This window comes from Podospora pseudocomata (assembly GCF_035222375.1).
Source record: "Podospora pseudocomata strain CBS 415.72m chromosome 1 map unlocalized CBS415.72m_1, whole genome shotgun sequence".
In the NCBI taxonomy this organism is placed as follows: Eukaryota; Fungi; Ascomycota; class Sordariomycetes; order Sordariales; family Podosporaceae; genus Podospora; species Podospora pseudocomata.
In genome coordinates this window covers 6,523,057-6,543,809 of record NW_026946363.1, presented here as the reverse complement: position 1 = coordinate 6,543,809, position 20,753 = coordinate 6,523,057, and the positions used below count along the sequence as shown (strand labels likewise).

Genomic DNA, 20,753 nt, shown 5'->3' with positions numbered 1-20,753 from the left:
GGCTGCAGTCGATCTGGAATTCCAGAGGGGATCGGTCGCTGCCAAGCCTTCTGTTATCGAATTTGACAGTTGAACCGCGAACGCACTGGCAGCTCTACCCCCCATGTGCTCTCCACCCCCTGTCCCGCGTGTGGTGGTGCCCGCAGCGTCCAACCCCAGGCCAGCAAGCTCGGAGCTCTCTCTCTTGTTGAGCGAAACATGCAGCACGAGCATGAGCAGCATCAAATACCATATTACCTTACCCTTGCCAAATGTTTCCCCCGTGTCTCCCCTGCCAGACTGAGCATCGTGCCAAACACCACAAACAAAAAGCCCCGACGAGGCAGAACCACACCGCTGCTGCACCGGCACCTCCACCAGAGGCATAGGACAACTCGGCGCAGCACGACAGTGTCTCGGGCACGGTTTCTGGGCTCTATGGGGGACCTCAGGGCCAAACTACGCGCCAAGTTCCCACGACGACACTCGGGCGTCCCATCGCTCGTCTCGGACCAGAGCACCAAAAGCAACAAGAGCAACAGCAGCAACAAGAGCGAGAGCCGCCCCGAGTCGGAATGCACGGCCAAGGGCTTTGAACAGCCTCCCGCTTCCCCCGCCGCCGCGGCTGCTGACCACGGCCACGAGGACAGCAGCCACGGGGGAAGCGGGCTACAAACCGGCGTGTCCGTGCCAGCAGCCGGCATCGAGGAAACACAAGCGAGAGACAAGCAGCTCCTGAGACACGGCGAACCAGGAAAACAAGAGACAGAAGAAGACACAAAAACATCCACCGACGTCAGCGATGCTCGTGCTGTTGTTGATACCACTGTCGCTGCTGCTTCTCCAGCGGCTTCTCCGGCGACCTCTCCACTGCGCGCCGCCAGAACCAGAAGAGCCGCGGGCAGTGGATTCACAGGCGGGAACACGGCTAAGAATTCCACTAACGATTCCTCCCCACGGACCATCCAAGCAATGCCTATCCTGCTGACCCCTGCCGCCACCCTGGATTCTCTTGCCGACACCGACCACACTCACGACGTCAGCGACACCGACCGACGCATTTCGACCGCCAGTCGACTCTCAGCGCTTTCCAGCATCAACGAGAGCACCGCCGACGACGAGAGCAGGCCTACCTCGGCGTACTACACCACCTCCAAACCCACCACCTCCGACCCGATTGACCCGGCGACAGCCACACCACAACAAACAAGCGAGTTGGCAAATTCGGCTTCGCAAGCGCAGCGACGACCCGCTGTCAGGTCAGCGCCCTCGCAGGGACGACAAAGCTCGCTGCCGAGTCGCCAGAACACACTCATACGCACACTTCTAAGCACAACTCATGCCGATGACCTCGACCTCGCCGCCGCTAGCGAACAATTGTTGCCATTCGGTGCAACCATGGTGACGCGCAAGATCTGGGTGAGGCGGCCGGGAGGGTCAGCCACCATGGTGACGATCAACGAGGACGATTTGGTGGACGACGTGCGAGACATGATCTTGAGAAAGTATGCCAACTCACTAGGTCGCCAGTTCGATGCTCCCGATTTGGCTCTGAGGATCATCCCGCGGGAACCCCAACGGCAGGAACGCAATTTGGGACCTGAAGAACACATGGCACGCACTCTGGATGCGTACTTTCCTGGTGGGCAGTCAGTTGACGAGGCCCTCGTCATTGACGTCCCGATCCCCCCACGTCGGACGCCGAGAGCTTCCCCTCGTACAGGACCCCCACACGCACAGCATTTGACATCCGCCTTCTTTGACGACAACCGACCGGCAGAATCCGGCACAGACTACTTCGGCCCCGGAGCTGTTGGGCAGGGTCCAGTTACCGTAGCCGCTCCAGTCACGAACGGGACCATACACGCGCATTCCATGTCGGTGGTCAATACGGGACAGGTGCCTCCCATTCCCTCTCCCGGAGGCACTTGGTCTAGGACGTACAAAGAGAGGCCAGACCGGCCACGACTAGGGAGACAGCACACTTCGTCGCCAACAATTCTTAATGTTATCGGCGCCGGCGGCCACGCTGCCGCCATCGCTGCTGCCGCACCCCACGGTACGCTACCACATGCCAAAATTCCACGTACTAGGACTCATTCCAATGCTTCTTCAGACCAATCGGGTGGCGGAACCCTCCCTCTCACCACCACAACGGCACCAGTTCCTCCCCCGCTGCCCACGCCACCTGCCCCCGCAGCAACAACTCCAGTCCCTCCAGCACCAGCACCAGCACCAGCACCAGCATCAGCATCAGCATCAGCACCAACACCAGCACCAGCACCAGCACCAGCACCAGCACCAGCACCAGCAGCCACACCACCACCCAGGGCAGCGTCTCCCAGAATTTCGGCCGTCGCCCGGCCGAAAAAGAAGAAGGCTACCGACACGCCTTCTCTGCCGGCTGGAATCATGCTCAATGACGGGGTGCCACCCATCAACGTTCTGATTGTCGAAGACAACATTATCAATCTTCGGCTGCTCGAAGCGTTTGTGAAGCGGCTCAAGGTGCGGTGGCAGACCGCTATGGACGGTCGTGAGGCCGTGACCAAGTGGAGAAAAGGTGGCTTTCATCTTGTGCTCATGGATATTCAGCTCCCCATCATGAGCGGCCTGGAGGCCACGAGGGAGATTCGGCGTTTGGAGAGGGTCAACTCGATCGGTGCTTTCTCATCCATGCCCACCGGGACCGTCAGTAGAAAGAACGCCGGCAATAGAAACGATGAGAAAACCAAAGCCGAGGAGGCCACGACAGCCTCGGAGAAGGAGCCCGAAACGAACGGAACGACGAAGTCCAATGAAAAGGCAGAGGGAAATGCAGAGGAGGATGTCCTTCCTAATAGGGCCATGTTCAAGAGTCCTGTGATTATCGTGGCTTTGACGGCCAGTTCGTTGCAGAGTGATCGGCACGAAGCTTTGGCGGCTGGTTGCAACGATTTCCTAACAAAGGTGAGTAATCGGACTTTGGTAACCTTGAAAGATCCTGGAATTGCTGACTGAACAATTCCAGCCCGTCAGCTATGTGTGGCTTCAAAACAAGCTGAAGGAGTGGGGGTGTATGATCAGTCTGATCGACTTTGACGGCTGGAGAAAGTGGAAGAATTCAGCGGCCAACTCGGAGAATGAGGCAGCCAAGAGGTGGGCTAAAAAGAAGGAAAAGTCGGAGGAGAAGGCGGTTACGAAGGGTTAGGTTCCAAAGAGGTTATAATGATAATGAGGGTGTCGAAGCCAACCATCGTACACCATAAGGATCAACAGGGCACTGGCCTAATATGGGATATTTACAGGTGGCGGGAATAATACCAATATGATACCACAGCGCAGGAGATATAACAAATCAGAACTTGAGAGTTTTTTTTTTTGCGTCATTATTCGTTTCGGGACCAAGTCGTTCAGGAGGTCAACCTCGGAAAGTTGGTCTGCTCCGACCCTAACCCCGGTAAGTGCTAGTCGGGACGGATGGCCCAAGCTCCCTTCCTGAGAGCCCAGGTGGGCCCGCATCACTGGGCTCCGAGAGCCGAGAAAAAATCGCAATTGCAATCTTGAGCTCAAACCACCTCCCGCCTCCCACCACCTCGGGCGCAACCGCAACTTTTTTTTTTTTTTTTCCTTTTCTTCCTTTCGCCATGCCGCCTCGGATACGAAACAGCAACTGTCCTCCCCAGCAGTTGCTGCTCAACTACCTCGACGCCCCCCTCCCATCCTCTCTCCTCCCCGTCCACAGGCCAGCGGCGGTCGCTTCGTCGTCAACCCCCTCACCATGTCGTCCCCAACAACAGTCGGCGGCGGCCCCACAACGATGCTTTTCCACATCGCAACCCCGTGAGATGACCAAGCCCCAACGCGAGTTCAGGCAATTCCTCAAACACGCGGGCAAGCAGTTCGAGAAGCACGTGGGCAATGGGCCCATGTATTTGAGCTCGGTCAAGTCGATGGGCGCCGACGATGTTCCGTTTCCGAGCAACAAGATGTTCAGAAGTGAGCCGGTGCTGTCGAGCAGGGCGAGACAGATTATCTGGGAGGCGGTGATGCTCAAGGGGATGCCGCTCAAGGCTGTGTCGGCGCAGTACCAGGTTGACGTGAGGAGAGTGGCGGCCGTGGTCAGGCTGATGGAGATTGAGAAGAGGATGGAGAAAGAGGTATGTTCTTTTATTCTCCTGTTAACAGACCAGGAGGGAGGAGAGTATTGTTTTTTTTTTTTTTTACACCATGATGATTCTACAAAAAAATATTCGATTAGTCTTGAAGACAAAACCGTGGTTAAAAACTTTTGTTAATCCTGAAGAGAAAAAAAAAAAAAAACAATGCCCTCCCCCTCATACCTCCCCGCTTCCCCCAACCCATGAATCATCCACTAACACTGGTCAGAACGCCCCCATGGCCATCCCCTACGCCCTCGCCGTAGAAAAAATGCTCCCCCGCTCCAACCTCACCGGCGATGAACAACCATTCGAGCCCATCAACGACGTCCACGTCCACTCCTTCACCATGCAGCAGCTCTTCGTCCCCGTCTCCGAGTCCCGCGAGTTCACCCGCAAGGACGCCGCCAAGGCCTTTGGCGACCACATCCTGCCCCCCGACCACAAGATGCGCATCCCTGAGCTCGTCAAGATGGAGAGGGACATCCTCAACGACGTGCCACAGGCCCAGGCCGAGAAGGACTTTTTGGCCAGTACCCGCGAGAGCGAGAGAGTTTTTGCCGAAAAGGAAAAATACGTGGCGGCCAAGAGGGACGCCATGAAGAGCAAGGTCGACACCGAGAGGTTCGAGTTCCGGATTGAAGATATCAACTCGGAGGCTGTTGGCAAGAAGGGCCGGGCGAGGGGAGCCGTTGGTTGGAGGTATGGTGTCCCGTTCAATGATCGGCAGAGGGGTCTGTACAAGATTCCTACTAGCGTTGGTTAAATCTTTGTTTTGGAAGCTGTAAGAGACAGAGAGAGCAAGCAAGACAGCAAGCCACTTGTACATTATTTTGAGTTTCAGGGGTGGAAAAGGAACAACAGGCATCCTGATATCATGTTATAGAGTATAGAGATGCAGATTGAGGAATCCAACCCCCGTGCACAACAAAAAACACCATCCAGTCTATTGTCTTGTCTTGATCTGTCGTCTACTGTCTACCTAGAACTTTGCGCCTATCCAGGATTGAAACGTCTCAAAGACGAGCAATCTGGGCAGAAACCAACTCATCATTCCCTTCCCACGGCACCGTTTCCTCTCCCTCCGCCAGGTCGACGACCAGGTTCTTCTTGATCTTGTCCAGGGTCTCCTGGCTCAGCCCCATATGTTGGAGCAAGTACTCTTCCACGCTTCCATACTTCTGTCTGATATACCTTAGGGTGGCCAGCATGTACTCTTTCCGCGCTCCAATCTGAACCTCGGCCGCGGCTCTGTTGCCCTCGTGGGGCGCCCCCGGTGCGGTGAGTCTTTCCACTATGGGCTCCTTGAGGCGGGCGAGTCCCAATTCGGTGAGGGAGTACTCGTGGGCGATCACGTTGTCGGAGACGCCGCAGAGGGCAAGGACGAGGGCGACGATTACGCCGGTTCCTGGGAGGGTGTTAGTGGATGCGGGCGGGTAGGCTCAGGTGAATAGGGGTTCGAGGTGGGTACAAGAGGGGACGCAAGGCTACTGAAAGAGTAAACATGTGGTGGCGGGGTGAGGTGCGAAGGCTGAGGGCAACTGCCCCCAACGCAAGGAGGAAAGAAGCGCTTGTCATCAGCCGCGGGGGTTGAATATCAACAGCACGACGGGCAACGGCATTGCTGCGGCATCCATGAAACAGCCTCTTAGAGGGCCAAGTGGTTGGGTGTGGGCCTTGGTGCCACATGTAAAGATGACTTACTGTCTTTCCCGGCGCTGCAGTGGATCAGTATCGGTGTTGGAGGGTTTGGGTCTGAGGCAAGGTGTTCAAGAATAGTCTGGAAGGGCCGGTAAGCGTTGTCTGGGCTGATGGCCCCAGACAAAATTGAGGCATAAGCCCTCACAAAACCCTGCGCGCCCACTCAGATGTTAGTCAGTCCCTGATTTTCCAGAAGAGCCGCTCGCGTGGCACACCACATCGAGATCGCTGCTGGTGTGCCACACAGCATGCGCGACGGGGAATAAAGTGACGCTGAGGGCGCTCTCAGGGTAGGACTTCCAACGGCTTCGCATGGCTGCACGTCTAGATGTCCACCCTGTGCCCCCTGGTTGCCCGCCATGGCGGTTAGCTAGCCTTAATTGCGTTACATAACCGTCTAAGGTTGCCCAGCTCGTGCCTGGATCGCCGGTAATGGAAGGAGAGGGGGGGGGGAAAAAGCCCTCCATTGGCAGTGAAGTGAGCAGCATCGTAACATATTGACTGACCTCTGTACCGACACTGTAGTTTCGGAGCCGAAGCGCAAGAGCCTCAGGGCTGTAGTCCTTGTCAAGGAACACAGGCGTGGGTATCCTGCGGGCGCCCTCCCATTCCCTAGGCTGCTCCCTCCCCTTAGCCAGCTCAACCAGAGAACGGAGGTCGAAAATATGTGTGATTCCCAAGCGTTGGAGGATAGCCACCCCTTCTTCGTCGAGGTGCGTTGGGTCAGCGGCCCTGAAGAGGATTCCCCTGCGGACAGCCTTGCCGTTCTGGCTCTCGACTGGGTAACCGCCGGCGTCTCGAAGATTCTCAATCCCAGGGGCGTGGATGAATGGTGGGGTGGGTAAGGTCAGATTGGTGGCCATATTTGTTTCCTGTCTCTCGTTCGATCACTTTAGGTAACCCGGGAGGAGCCGTGGTTTCCAGGTGGGCGAGTGTATTGGCCGGCCGACAATCCGGGCTGCTCGTGGTAGAGGTGACACAAGGCCAGGTGATACGCAGGCCACCCTGTGTGTTGGTCGATCTAGTTTGGGCGGTGCAATGTGGAATCATGACAGCCACATATGAGGCAGGAGGTTGCCTTACTGTATGGTAAGATGTTGGTTGGTCACCCCCGCGTTAGTCCAAGAAGGTATAAGCCGAGGTGGTTGAAGGAAGGTACTTTCTAACACTAACAGGTAAAGCAGTCATATGCCGCAGATTCTGTTAGGGGTCCGGCTGACTGGGTTCTAGGACCCCCACCCCATACTGCTGCTCAGCTCGAAATGATACCCGCAGCAGGTCGCGCACCTCACAGAGCCTTGCCATCCAAACTGACGGGGGATCGCGTCAATTACTTCTCTTCTTTTCTGACTGAGAAACCAGGCCGCGAACCGTTTGTGCCAACCATGCGGGCGGAAAACGTCATGTCTCGAGTGTCTGTTTTGCTGCCCTAGCACCCGTCACAAGCCCCTTTTTCTGACAGATTCTGATGCTGGAGCTGGAGGGCAGTCAGTCACATCCCACCTCCTTGAATTGACCAATCACAAATGCCTTGAAGAGCCTCAAAGATCGACCCATCACCATCACACCTCATGTCGAAAGCCGTAATCTCTGATTCCTGTGCCCGGCATCCGATGCCGGATCTCATACATTGCGCGCCCTTTTTCATGGTATTGCGGGGGTGCCGCACATGGTCGCGGGAGATGGCCCCAGATGTGCCACGTGAAGCATTCTTTCCACTTACACTCGAGAATCATCATTCGGACTGGGAAGAAGCCGGACCGGCAAGCTCTTTGCTGCCTTTTGGTTCCGCTTGAACAATGGCCCATCCCCGAGGGTCCTTTCCCGAAAGATTGCGATGGACGCCTTAGAAGGACAGCCGAAACGTGTTGGAAGCCTTGCCGCCGGCGTCTAGAGAGCCTTTTCCCATGTTCAGTCAACCTTCAATCCCAAAGAGCGGTCTGTGTAAGGCAACCGGCCCATCCCGTGGAAGCCTGAAAACCAACCCTCCCCATGCCGGATCTGAAACTCCCACGGTGGCCGCTGTGTGTACCCTCCTTCCTGATCCGGCAAGAAAAGAGCCCTCGCATTCAGCCTCTTCTGTCCATAAGGACCACGACTGGTGAGCAGCCCAACTACCGCTTTCCGGTATGGTGCCACGGCGAAGCCCGAGGTGAAAATAAATTGTGCCAAAAGATATAAGGCGTAGCTTTCTTCATTTTCTGGTGGTGGCCCGGACGTCGACCGCCCAGTCGTCATCCCGTTGCTTCTCGGTCACAAAATGATTGAGCCCCTTGCCCCATCCTCAACACTTTTGTCTCTTCTTGCCTCACTGTTGGGATCAGACACCACAACGCCCCTTTTCTTTTGGTAGATGGTGCGAGTCTCAATCACGCGGGACCACACGCTTCGCCACCGCAATGTAAGTCATCCTTCCTGCCATTTTCTCCCATCCCGACAGCCTCACCGGCAACAATTACCGCAAAATTCGCCAATCACTCTGCCATTCAACTTCGCTATGCTGTGTGTCCACAAATTTCCCGTCTCCATCCAGCCATCAGTTGATAAGCCTGTGGCCAGGGCAAGCTTCGTGGTTGTCGCCTGGAAAGTACGGAAACCATCATCATCATCATCATCATCATCATCATCATCAATCACAACCATGATTCAATGGTTCGAAGCGGGAAGGTTTCAAGCAGAAATAATGGCAAATTCAAGACTAGAGCCTGCGCTAAGTGACAAGGGTGACAAGCCGACAGAAGTAAAAGAAGACGGAGAAGCGAAAAAGTAGAAAAAAAAGAATTGATGAAAATAGAACCGAATCTGTATCGACGAGAAATGTGAAGCAAAAGGAGAAAGGTGGTGATGGGGTTCAGAAAAGAAAATAGCCGCAGTAAAAGTTGGAGATAACGAGAAACCGGGGCGATGCTGTGATGTGACAAGAGAGCAGAGAAAAAACCGAAGAAACTCCTCCAAAAAAAAGAAAGAAAAAAAAACAAGAGAATGGAAAAGAAAACAGGAAGAAAAACCAGACATCCAACCATAACAAAAAGCCCAAACCCTGTCTAAATGCATGCTATTTCTATCCCAAAACACCATGCCTGTGGTTGAAATGACATAGAAGAGTCCCAAAAGATGCGTGAACCGTGTGTCCCAAGACCACCAAAAACGAGGTATCAAAGCTTTCCTCTAGCCCGCCGCCGTCTGCTGTATTTTTGACTTCCCTGATTGCTGACCATGCTTGCGTGTTGATTGGGGATTCTAATGCAACTTCTGAACCAGAGCAGACGGTCATGTGAACCTCATGTGAAGTCATTAAGTTGACATGCTCGAGAGGTGAACTCCCAAGGTGAAAAAGTTCAACGCTCTCTACGCACCCACTCCTGCCTGGTAGTGCAGAAGCCACAAGCAGGATGTTGACAGTGCATGTTCAGACACTGAGGTGTAGTCGATGACGTGTACGTGCCGGCACCGCAGTAGTGACAATTCCAGAAGGTCTCGAGATAATATCCCCCATTGTCCTGGGCACCATAATCGGCAGGCTGACCGGTCCCGGATCTCGAGCTCCCGGATTTGGAGGAGCCTGACTTGGAGTGTTTGCGTGAGTCCGACGAGCTGTGCGCCATTGTTGCAAAATTAAAAGATGTCAGGAGGGATTGAGTTGGGACGTGATAAGACGAAGCTGATCTTGCGATGATGATCAAGAGACTGATGATGCTCACAAGACATAGACCTCCTGGGTAGAACCTGTTTTATAGTTCATTTTTTTTGCAGACAACGACAATCTTGACAGGCAGCTCAGTTCCAAGGTGGCTTGGAAAGAAGGCGACTGGCATTTCCCGTGGAAAACCAGCACAAGAGATGGCAGTTCCACCAGGGAACGAGGCATTCTGCTCCATGACTGTCCTCATTTCCAACAGTGCCACCATGTGATTTGTTCATGGAAGTTGAACGATTGGTAGTTCAACAGACGCGGAAATCGGTGAGGGATAGACCAGTGACCTCGATAGACCTTCCGACGCGAGTCTCCGTTGCCAATGGGCTCCTCGGTGAGCTATGAACGGTGGCGATGCCGTGGAAGCGAGCCCCAGGTCGGCCCTGAGAAGACAAAAGGTCCCACAAAGTGTAGAGGGACCCAAAAGCGATGATAACCCCCCTGCGGTCACCATAGTGCAACTTCAACCAAAATGACGTATGGCCAGCTCCGGTTGGCTTCTTGGGGAGTCATCGTTGAGTCGCCGGCTACATTAGAAGTGATGGGCAAAGGGGGCTCATCTTTGCCCAGGGCCCAGGTCCATGCGTTACCCATCCGATGACAAGAGCAAAAAGGCCGGGTCCGAGGTGCTCAAAACACCCAAGTAGTTCCGGAAGGATAAATGCCCGGCAACTTTTGGGTGTTTGATAGCATTTGGTTCCTGTGGTAGGAGATGCGTAATCTTGGAGTGACATGTAAGCGACGGGATTCTGTCGGGCCAAAACCCGGCAAGGCTGTATACAAGATGCAGTGTCAGCAATGTGCGAGCTGGGAAAGAGATTCTTCCAAGATTAACTTACAGCTTGTGCCCCGTACATATCCATCGATTGTTAAACGTTTCTCTGTGTCATATATCGAAGCATGTTGAAGCATATGGTGTGCGAGAATGGTGAGCGGCTCCCGGGGAAACAGATGCAGCCACCTCGGTGAGCAGCCTGCAGCGCCTTTCGGTCATGGGACCTAGCCCTGCTATCCCCACGAGCGACAAATCCCATGTAGAAATTGGAATTTCAAGAGCCCCTTGTATCGAGCGGTTGAGAAGACTGCCAAGTACAAGACCCATGCTCCGTGGTTGGAATACCAGTACAAACCATCAAGTCGATCGTGACAGGACAGGTAAAGAGACGACCGGTGAAACAAAGCCAGGGAACCTTTGCGAACGACTGGAAACCCTGGCAAATCGAGACCATTGTTGCGTGGCGCTGTTGTACAGAGGGAAACGTGTTGGTCCAGCTTGGTGCTGACAGTTGATGTTTGTTCTTGTCCTTGCTCTCTGGTACTTGAGACCTGTCAACCGGACAGAATTGCAACGATCTATCAAACAATAACAAGGAAGGGGAGGCCATAGTAAGCTCTCTAGAAACATCAGATCGAGCATTCTCGACCTTCCGGGGGCGATAGGCCTTCGCGTGGTCTGCTCTTTGTCCTTAAATAAACGTTCTCCACGGGGCTCTCGGTTCATTGATCTCGAACAGAGCCGCATTTTCGGTCTCACTATAATTAGCTAGCTTCGCCCGGGCAGTCTTGGTCTTATCATGCTTGGCCATGATATTCGTTCCCATGATTGGACATTTACTGTGTGTAGTATATGTCCACATGTAGCAAGGCCATGTGTATGTGCTGGACAACACATATCGTCGGCGTTACTAGGGGCTCTAGTGTAAGTGTACACCGACCTCAGAGATGTCCACGCGTAGCTTCCATGTGCGGCTCTGTTTCGTTTTTGGTTGGCTCTAACCGCCCGAGTATGACAGGAACTCAACTACCGGACCTTGGGAAATCCCTGGAGTCAGCCCATCATGTGGGAATGTCAACACAAGGTGTCTTGTGTTTCGGTTGCATTCGGTACAGAAAACATTCGAAGGTCCCGGGAAGGCAATTCGGCCGCGTGAGGAAACTCGGCCAACACGGCTGTAGGGCTTTCACCATGGCTGGGTTTTGTGGAACTGGTGAAATGAATTTTCGATTTCGATTCAGGACTCCGGGGCAGCCTGTTCAGACTTTGAACACCAGGACATTGCCATTGCCCTTTACTAAGAGTCAAGAGTTCCCAGGTATAACTCATGGTCCAGTGTGATGATTGCCTCATCCAGTAGCGAGAGGACCTGGACAGAAAGCGGCGACTGGTCTCATCGTGAGAACAGGCCGATATGGTTTGATGGAGGCGAGATGGAAAAATCCACGTTGTAAGGATGTATCAAAGAGTATGTTTCTGTTTCCGGGCGAAGCCTGTCTGTGTCAAATCAGAATGGCAATCAACCTGACGAAAATTCGTCCCAGACCGACCTCCGTCCTCGTCAGTCAGGGAAACAGGCTGCGGGCCAATAGCGAGAAAAGCCGTAAAATTCGGATGAGCCCCTGAAACTGAGTTGGGCTGAAACCAAACTGCCGGTATTTTGCGCCAAACAATCAGAGCTCGAAACGTTGCAAAGTGTCGAGATCGTGATCTCACAGACGAGCTGAATGGCGGGGATCACAACCCCGCTGGCATCTACCAAGTAGTCCGTGCGCACCGCTTAAGCTCACCAGATGAACCCTTGCCCAGATGCAAGTGCCGCCCTTGTCAGTGACAGCATCGCTGCTGAGCTACGTCATTGGCGCAAATGTCGGGAGCGGTCACGTTCATCCCATGTTTCAACAGCCCATTTCGGAGGGCTTTTTTTGAACACTTCTTCCACCGGCCCAGACGACGACCCCAACTGCATTCTCTCTGCTTGGCTTCAAACCTCTTCGCAAACCTTTGTTGGATATTTTTCTGGACCACAGGGGATCCACCATTCCCGCCAGTTGTCCCCGCCGATCAAAGCAGCCACTTGCCTGCTCGCGAACTATCGTCGCGCCGGCTCGTCTTGGCAAAAAGATCTCTTCTTGTTGTGTTTTTTTCTGCTGTTGTGATCCCGACCTCCTCTCACGCCGTCGCCTGATCACGCAGACGGAACACTTAGAATAAAACGTGCAGACCGTCCGCTCGTCTTTGCAACTCTATTTTCTCGCCACGAACCAAAAACCACACGACATACAAGTGGCTGATACGACAAAATGGCGATTGGGAATTTCACGCTGAGCTATATGCTCTTCACAATCCTCCACTTCTGCCAGTTTGTCCTCGCCATTGCCGTCTGCGCTCTCTATGGCGTCGAACTGGACCGCGCCCGTAAGGCGAACGTGAGCGGTGATTCCAAATGGGTATGTATATCTTCACCTTTTCCGCCCCATCCACTCGCAACCTAACATTACATACCAGATCTACGCAGAAGTAGTAGGCGGCCTCTCCGCCCTGACAGCCCTCCTCTACTGCATCCCCTACATCCTCCGCTTCGCCGCCATCTGGGTCTGGAACCTCGTGCTCTTCATCCTCTGGATCGTCCTCTTTGGCATCTTTGGCAAAATGTACATCAATGAGAACCCAGAGGGCAACCACGACATTGTGCGCATGCGGAGCGCCGTCTGGATCGTCCTTGTCAACGCCATCCTCTGGCTCGTCAGCTTCATCGCCAACCTGACCTACTGGTGGATGCACAAGGAGAGGAGGAGCAGGTTTACCAGCCGGGCCAAGGTTTAGGAGGCATGGTTGGATAGGGAGAAGGGTGTTTGGAGGTGATTTCGGCAAGTTGGAAAGGAGCCCGGAGTCATCAAGGGGGCAATGTTGGCTTTGTGGACCACATGTTGGAAGAGGGATCATGGTGAATTGTCCTGTCTGGGTGTTCACATCGTGGTAAGCGCGCAACTTTTGACGGAATTGGTACGCGAGAGCGTGATGGATTAGGGGTAGGAATGGATGGTAATGATGGTTTCTGGGTAAAACGATACGATACCCCTCTTGGTTGGAACGCGACGACCCGATATCCTGTTGAATATTTTTAATAATGTAATTTTTCCATGTTTTCCAGTCTGGGCAACGGTAATAATAATGTTTCTATCTGATGGTTGGAGGAAGACAGTGAAGTTTGGGTTGTAGTCTACTTACACAGCGGTAACAAACTTACCAGGCCACGCAACGGTGTAGCTTCGCGCCATGCAAACAAACGGCCAGCCCCCGAGATGCTCCCGGTCCACGCGTCTACTGGGGTGACAAGATCGGAGAGATTTCGTTCCATGTCATCTTGTGATCTCCCTCAACCTGTCCCTGGGAGGTAGGTAGATGTATGACGAGATACATTTGTCGATCTCCTTCCCACCGGCTAGCCCTCATCTCGGGGGCCAACAGATGAAACCAACTCTGACAGGATGAAAATTCTGTGGAGTTTTTCATGCCGATGCCATCTCCTCGTACCGACCATGACCATGAAGGTCGCTGACTTCTTTGATGCGCAGGGTAGGCTCGCTGCCGTCCGGATCTCACGATCCTCGCTTATCGCTCGGCACCTGGCCGACCACCAGGCAGGGGGCAGAACGGAGATATAAATAATCCCTCCCCAATCGATGGTGACGTCACCGATACTGCGAAAGAGTTTCATCGCCAGACATTAGAGATGTTTTTAACTGAATCTGCTCGGGGAATGTTGCTGTGTTGAGAGGACTGAGACCTCTGTCTTAGAATACCTGGCAGTTAGTCTCAGTCACTATTATTTCCACACGGAAAACGTTCACCACAACCGCTGTCAGCCAGGCAACTTTTCTTGCGAGTCGGAGAGCGGGGACACGCTCCACAACTCCGACTTGGGAACCTTTCCTGGCAAGAAAAGTACCCGTACATACCGACAAAAAAAAAGAAAGACCGCCCAGGCAGCTTGCCGTCAACGGGGTACCGTGTAACGCACCAGGAGATAGATCAACAACAGAAGCGAGCAACCGTCCGGCGGCTAAGCCCTCGACGGTAGGGTCGCCAGCGGCGCGGGGCCTTTCCGAACCAGCGAGCAAGACATATGTGAACGCTCAAATGGAGAGAAAAGAAAAAAAAGGGTGGAAGAAATGTAGAGGATCCACGAGAGATCGGCAATGCACCGCCCGTTGGGTTGCTAGACAGAGATAACCAACCCGCTCGGATCGAACCATTATGACCAGATCACTTCCAGGATACCTGGCTGGAACCCCCGCGTGTGATGTCTCCCCGGTGCCGGGCCTCGCATTCGGAAGCGGCGCCCATCAACCGGCGAGGTTTGGTCCTGACCGTGGTGTTGAGACCGTTCACCATGGCTAACCACTGCGCCGGGTCCAGGTTTGCGAGACCAGCTACTCCTGTGAAGTTGTCGGTCCCATGTACAACAACTGGACAGGAAGACTCGCATGGAAGCTCGCATTCCATATTCCCAAGGAACGGGTTTCCCTTCTGCTTCCGGACTAGCAATGCCGATTACCCATGGGCCTTGCATCAAAGAGAGGAGCCCACGGAGCCTTACCGCTTGGCGGACACTCGACCAGGCGCCGGGCATTTACCACTTGGCGATGGATGCGGCTGTCCACACATGTATCAGACTGTTCCCACCAAGCGCATTCGCGCCTAAAAGCCGCTATCTCAGCGCTTGCTTGATAGACCCTTCTTTGGTCGCTATGAGCGATATTATACGGCATATGCAGCCGGCCACAATAGGGAATGTAGCAGTATTCGTTCCCGGCCAAATGTTGGATGGCATGGCTGCACGTCTTGTTGAAGTTGCGTACCCCACCCCTCCTTCACAATGTTCGCAGCGATCAAGCTGTCGTCAGCCCTCTTCCCCTAAGGGCAAGGGAGTCACATTGCGTGTCCTCACGGTCTGGAATTGGTGAACTGGCATAGATAGTAAGGTCGGAACGCATCTGTAGTGCAGGCAAATTCTTATGAAAATGGCTTGGATATGCGCTGATAGCCTGATGGCATTTTCAATGAAGAAGCGCCACATCCGCTCTGGGGAGGATCGTCAGTCATCTCCACCTGGACACAGACAACAAGAAAAAAGAAAGAGGCGACAGAAGGAACATTCGTTCCGTTTTGGACTGCGTTAGCGTGCTGTGGGGTTATGGCCATGGGATTTTGCGAGATATCCATCCCTGTATGTACATATACCAGGCCGGTCTTGCGTTCTTGTGTCTCTGAAAATGCGCCGCTCAGGACTACAGCATCGTATTTCAGCGTGATGTGAGAGGCCCGATGTAGGTGATCGGATACATAGACTTCCTGCGTCGATATAAGACGTAGGATTGTGTTCTTGCACCCTGTCTTTTGCTCCACGTAGAGGCAATGGTGGGCGTGACGTTATAACTGCGATATAGCCCCATCACCGCAACCCAGGTGTCCCACACACACACGAGGCGGCCCGGACGGACCCTGGCTCCCTGAGCGTGTGGCGGGTCATCAGGGTTCAGTGACAGGGATCTCATAAAAGAAAGTAACACTACAACCGTCAAAAACAGGTTGTCAGGGTATCAGGGACCGGCGTGAAAAAAGAAGGTGAGTGAGGGGGAGGAGGGAGGAGGGGGGGGAGGGAGTGGACTCTCAGCGAGGATGCAGGAACCTTGCCCTTGTTGATAGGTATGGAGCATATCCGACTTCTCCAACCACCGGCAGCTTTGGGCTTCTTGGAAAGAGATATGAATGCAGCCGTGTTCCCAGGCGGCTTCAACTTTCTTGGGTTGCGGTTTCGCGTCGTCCCACATTATCCCTTTCCCTGCCATGCAACTTCAACCGTCCCTCGTCCGTCTAAGCGAACCGCCAGTATCAGCGGGATACACCAGGTCGAAGCTTCACCTAACCCCCACCATAAATTCCATGCGGCTCTCTGGCACTTCTTTCTCTTCGCTGCGCTTCTCAGTTTGGTGTTGTCGACCCGAGGCGAGGGGTGTTTGTATCGAGGGTTGCCAGCAGGCCAGCTTGACACACACATGACCTTGAACTCAGACGGTTAGGTCGACATCACAACAAGGCAGTTCCCAGACTGTTCACTTGCTTGTAATCATCCTCGAACCGTTGTCGTCGTCGAATCCACCTCCTCTTCGGCAACCCACCTCCTTTACCGACCGCAAGCCCGAACGTCACCGACTGCGACCGACCCGATATTGACCACCCACTCTGACACCTTGTTTTCTCGAACTTCTGACGCACATTTATGCTCGGGTTGTGTATCCACGGAGAACCTGCCAGCAGCGCACATTGATTAGCTCACTGGACACAGGTAAGTGGGTTTGGCTTGACTTACACAGGCGAGTGGCGGGACATCTGTATGACCGAACCGTGGGTGACGGGCGTCATCCAACCTGTCATGCGGACTGCAAGGAGAAAGTTTGGACCCTGTGGAACATTTCGAGATGTTGAGCGTGTGGACGGGACCGGTCGAACCTTCCTGTCAGTGGAGGTTCTGAGGCAGGAGACGCTCCGCAACCCTGGACGTTTCACCCACAGGGCAGGGCTCTCTCCACACCTACACGTCTTGCATCAGAGATATCTTCAATTTCTTATCTGATCTTTGACGTCGGATGAACGTGTGTGGCAGCAGAAAAGTCAGAATCTCTTTTGCTAACAAACTGTCTCCGGGTGTTATCATCACACAGCCCCTCAAATAGTTCAAACTTGACCCTCTATCTCGAACGATCGACGACACCAATCTCCAGCAGAGTTCACTCTCAACATCCATCGCCATGAAGCGATCTGTGACAGACCGGTCGTGGAGGCTGCCTCTACAGCTGAGGCGGCAGGCCATGCATCGACGAACCTACTCAGACTCGTCAGAAGCATCCCATTGCTCTCGCGCATCATCGAGCTCCGAAGATCAGTTTGCCTTCTCGCCAGCTTCCGAGAACCCGCCAACTCGAAGTGTTACATCCAACTTCACGGCTTCCCTTGACCAGACTGCCGGTACGTATACCTTAGCTCGCGTTGTCCTCCATTGACTACCTCGACATTTTTCACCCGACAAGTGAACGGCCAGCAGCTATCCAACCCCAACACAGCCCATACCCTCTCCTTGGGTCGAATTCCCAATTTCCCCTCGATCCATGATGCTGGAATGCCGAGCAGATCCAGGGTGCACAGTCAACATCTCTGACTGGGCGGCTTCGGATGGCGTGGCTTGCATTCACAGCGGCGTGGGTGCCGTCAAACGCTACTCTCCAGTGAGACATGCGTCGGTTGCATCGGTGCTGAAGCGGTTGCGTCAACGCTTAACCCCTCCTGGTTCTTTTGGCCGTCTTGTTGGGGGGCAATAGACTTTCTGCAGTGGACCGGGCGTCCCGCTACAGGCCTAAAGCCGGAGCGGCCAGCTTCGGCGGCTCCCGAGCCGTCTCCATTGAAACCCCCGTTGATGTTGCAATGGTTGTTCCATGCCCCCCACTGCGTCATACATAGCATTCCAGTCAAGCTTTGTCACTCACCAGCCACGAGATCACTTGCATCATGCTGACTACTTGCCTGTATAGATATCAACTCCGAGGCCCGTTTCTCCGCCGATGTGGCAGGTCCATCAGTCGACACACCCCAAGGAAGTTCGAGCAGCAAAAGCAGGCCAATTGCCATCGAGATTCCATCATTTCGCAGACACGATACTGTTACGGGTGTGGACGCTTCGCTTCCCCCGGCCCCTTTGTCAGGACGAGGTGATATCCCTGGGTAAGCAGATCCCCTGAACTTCAAGTCAGTCTGGCCATCACCGGGCCAATCGTGTGCCGACTTGAACGCTCATTCAATACAGAGGATACTTCCCTCTCCACGAAGATCCCCAATCCCGGGTCACTATTCCCCATCCATTCCACAACGACGCCGACATGGCCAGACAATACTCCTGGCAAAAGGCTGCCGAGTCCACGACCAATCGGGCGGCGAGCCCCTTGTCCATGAGCATGAGCACCTCGATCAGAAACGAAACTGGTCACTTCCCCTTTTCTGAGCGCTCGAGAACAACTGCGCTCACTGCTCACACCCCCGCAACGTCGTATATCCCAATGGGCCACCACGATGGCATTGCGTTACCTCTTGGAAAATACTACCCCACGAACTGGGAGAGACGCCACGGCAAGAGTTCCCAGCAGCAGCGGCCCTCGACACCGACAAAGCCCGCTTCCTCGGCTGGCCACGAGTCTCAGGGGCAAAAGCTGCGTCGGGAACAAGGGCATGCCCGATCCGGCTCTGAAGTCAAACGCCGTATCCAGCAATACCAGCGTGACATGGTTGCGCAGGCCACGATGGCTGCGAGGTCAGTGGTAGCTAACAGTGCTGCTCTTCCAGCAGCCATCGGAGGGCCTGATGGGTTCTTCGGTGTCCATCAGTTGAAGACGAAGCCGAAATCCCCTCGTCTGGCGCCACTCGGCAGTCCCGGACCCGTCACACCAATGTCCCTGGAGGGCGAGGACGGCGGTTACCTGACACTCGGTCGACCCATGACAGGTGCCGATGCCGAGCGTCAAGCCGCCGAGCTGGAAAAGGCTATGCGTGACGACGAGGCGAGACGGAACAACTCGCATTCTTCACCAGGCGCTCTATCTGTTTAAACATCCGTTTTCCATCGCATAGCTTTTGGCTTATTTCATTTATTGGTTCTGGACACTGCTATGCATCATCATCACTTTGCACATCGCCGGTAACACCAAAAAAAAAAGGGCACAAACGGAAAAAAGGGATTTTCTGGTTGTTTTTTTTTTTTTTTTTGTTTCACATCATTGATACCCCCCTTCACAGAGAACAATAGAGCGCGCGGCCGCGGCAACGGCGGGACTGAGACGGAAACAGGCAGGATAGGGGCGTATACTCATTTGGACGTTACATAGATTTCTTTTTGGTAGGGGGTTATGAGAATATGCTCTACTGGCTAGTACTTGGCGTTTTGGTGGCAACGATATCATGATGTACGTGCAGTGATTTGTTGTGTGGGATCAACCCAATTGCTAAGTCTTCCAACTCCTTCACACACAAACAAAACCCCCTGGTGCGGAACTTGCTACAGGTAGACCTCTTCCTATGAAGAGCAGCATCCATTTTTTTTTTAAAAAAAAAATGGGTGATACTGTTCCTGTTTGTTTACCCGGGGGGTGTTTCGAAGACGCGGGGAGGAAATGATTTATATCTCCCCTTGACACCAAAGCAGAATATCTCGAGTCAAACGGTCTGGGTTTATTAAGGGCAAAAGTACAGAGCACGTGAGGAAAGTCGTGGTTGGTCGGGAGGTTTCCCATCCCTCAACTCAACTCTCAATTGCCCAACTGGACGACGACAACGATCTTTTACAAAAAAAAAAAAATAATAAAAATATAAAAAAAAAAATAAAAGCAAAACATTTTCCCCATTCGAGGCTTCACCACTTCATCGACATCCAAGAGCCAGATCATCAATTTTGCTTTTGGATCGCCATACACACCGGGAAAGAGGCTCCATCAAACGCCGGCTTCGGGTGTCGAGAAAAGGCAAGCAAACTTTATAAAGTCAGGTAATATAACGTGATCCACCATTGACCCGCGCACCCCATTGACCCGCGCACTTTTCTAGACATCATCATTCCAAACTGCCAGAGGTCCACCAAAAACCAATGCAATCAATTGAAACTACTCAGAATCGCTTGAACTATGTATTTCTCCAGCCTCTGGGCATGTCCTTGCATTGTGGCCAGCCTTGCGGCAGATGCCACAGAGCCGCGAACCCGTCCGACGCCTCTTTGACGACCCTTCATTTTCCTCCTCGACATGCCCTCCCTCCTCAACCACACCCTTCTCTGCCATTATCTCCCTGGCCTGGCTTCCACTAATAGCACCTCCGTCTTGGAGATGCGTCCGTTTAACCCTCCGACGCTTGGAAAGTGCTTCGTTGGCCTCTTGAAGTGTCCGTACCTCGGCTTGTAAAGGGTCACCCGATGGGAAAATACCTGTATTCCTTTCGAAAGCTGATCAACAGCAGCTAAAATCGGAGTCGGAGAGCTCGACTGATGTCTTGCAATCCGAGCTTCAATAAGGGTAGACTGCGAGAGGGCTTCGTTGGTAGTCTTGGGCGTCTTAAAGGCCCAAGGTGTTGGTGGCCCATCAGGGGTCCCAGGGGGGATTGGTGTCCGCAACTTGACATCTAGCTTCGAAAGGACGGCCTGCGGGTCGTAGGGGATAAGTCCAGACCCCGAAACCCCCGAGAACGTTTTCTTGGGTGAAAGTCCGGCTGAAGGCGGCTTTGAACGCAAGGAAGAACTCGGGCTTCGTGATATGCGTGATCCGGGCTTTGATGAAGTGCTCGATTTCAGCACCGTACATCTTCTTTAGGACGCTATAACAACCCACATCGAGAGGCTGGGTAAGATGCGAGGAATGGGAAGGCAGAC

The 20,753-nt window shown here is 53.7% G+C and overlaps 7 protein-coding genes across 7 annotated transcripts; 4 read left to right on the top strand and 3 right to left on the bottom strand.

The window, feature by feature from the left end:
- Positions 1-112: 112 nt before the first annotated feature.
- On the top strand, positions 113-3,169 carry MgSsk1 (Two-component response regulator SSK1p; the record flags this gene model as incomplete). Its single annotated transcript, XM_062886560.1, is given in 3 exon segments — positions 113-2,237; positions 2,250-2,928; positions 2,990-3,169. 3 exon segments carry the CDS (start codon positions 199-201, stop codon positions 3,167-3,169), a joined length of 2,898 nt encoding a protein of 965 aa, XP_062749656.1. The 5' UTR covers positions 113-198.
- A 436-nt stretch (positions 3,170-3,605) lies between these two features.
- QC762_121250 (uncharacterized protein) lies at positions 3,606-5,109 on the top strand (the record flags this gene model as incomplete). The annotated part of the gene is made up of 2 exons (XM_062886559.1): positions 3,606-4,118; positions 4,348-5,109. 2 exons carry the CDS (start codon positions 3,606-3,608, stop codon positions 4,882-4,884), a joined length of 1,050 nt encoding a protein of 349 aa, XP_062749655.1. The 3' UTR covers positions 4,885-5,109.
- Positions 5,110-5,134: 25 nt separating this feature from the next.
- Positions 5,135-6,682, bottom strand: QC762_121230 (uncharacterized protein; the record flags this gene model as incomplete). The annotated part of the gene is made up of 3 exons (XM_062886558.1): positions 5,135-5,526; positions 5,823-5,970; positions 6,326-6,682. 3 exons carry the CDS (start codon positions 6,680-6,682, stop codon positions 5,135-5,137), a joined length of 897 nt encoding a protein of 298 aa, XP_062749654.1.
- Positions 6,683-9,157: 2,475 nt separating this feature from the next.
- On the bottom strand, positions 9,158-9,424 carry QC762_121220 (uncharacterized protein; the record flags this gene model as incomplete). The annotated part of the gene is made up of 1 exon (XM_062886557.1): positions 9,158-9,424. One exon carries the CDS (start codon positions 9,422-9,424, stop codon positions 9,158-9,160), a length of 267 nt encoding a protein of 88 aa, XP_062749653.1.
- Positions 9,425-10,143: 719 nt separating this feature from the next.
- Positions 10,144-11,997, bottom strand: QC762_121218 (uncharacterized protein; the record flags this gene model as incomplete). Its single annotated transcript, XM_062886556.1, has 2 exons — positions 10,353-11,997; positions 10,144-10,286 (listed from the first exon to the last, which is right to left on the bottom strand). Exons 1-2 carry the CDS (start codon positions 10,423-10,425, stop codon positions 10,144-10,146), a joined length of 216 nt encoding a protein of 71 aa, XP_062749652.1. The 5' UTR covers positions 10,426-11,997.
- On the top strand, positions 11,938-15,805 carry QC762_121210 (uncharacterized protein). Its single transcript, XM_062886555.1, has 3 exons — positions 11,938-12,738; positions 12,797-15,521; positions 15,581-15,805. The coding sequence occupies exons 1-2, from the start codon at positions 12,592-12,594 to the stop codon at positions 13,112-13,114; spliced, it is 465 nt and encodes a 154-aa protein (XP_062749651.1). The 5' UTR covers positions 11,938-12,591; the 3' UTR covers positions 13,115-15,521; positions 15,581-15,805.
- Positions 15,806-16,110: 305 nt separating this feature from the next.
- QC762_121200 (uncharacterized protein) lies at positions 16,111-19,241 on the top strand. The gene is made up of 3 exons (XM_062886554.1): positions 16,111-17,320; positions 17,881-18,070; positions 18,153-19,241. The coding sequence occupies exons 1-3, from the start codon at positions 17,104-17,106 to the stop codon at positions 18,946-18,948; spliced, it is 1,203 nt and encodes a 400-aa protein (XP_062749650.1). The 5' UTR covers positions 16,111-17,103; the 3' UTR covers positions 18,949-19,241.
- Positions 19,242-20,753: the final 1,512 nt, after the last annotated feature.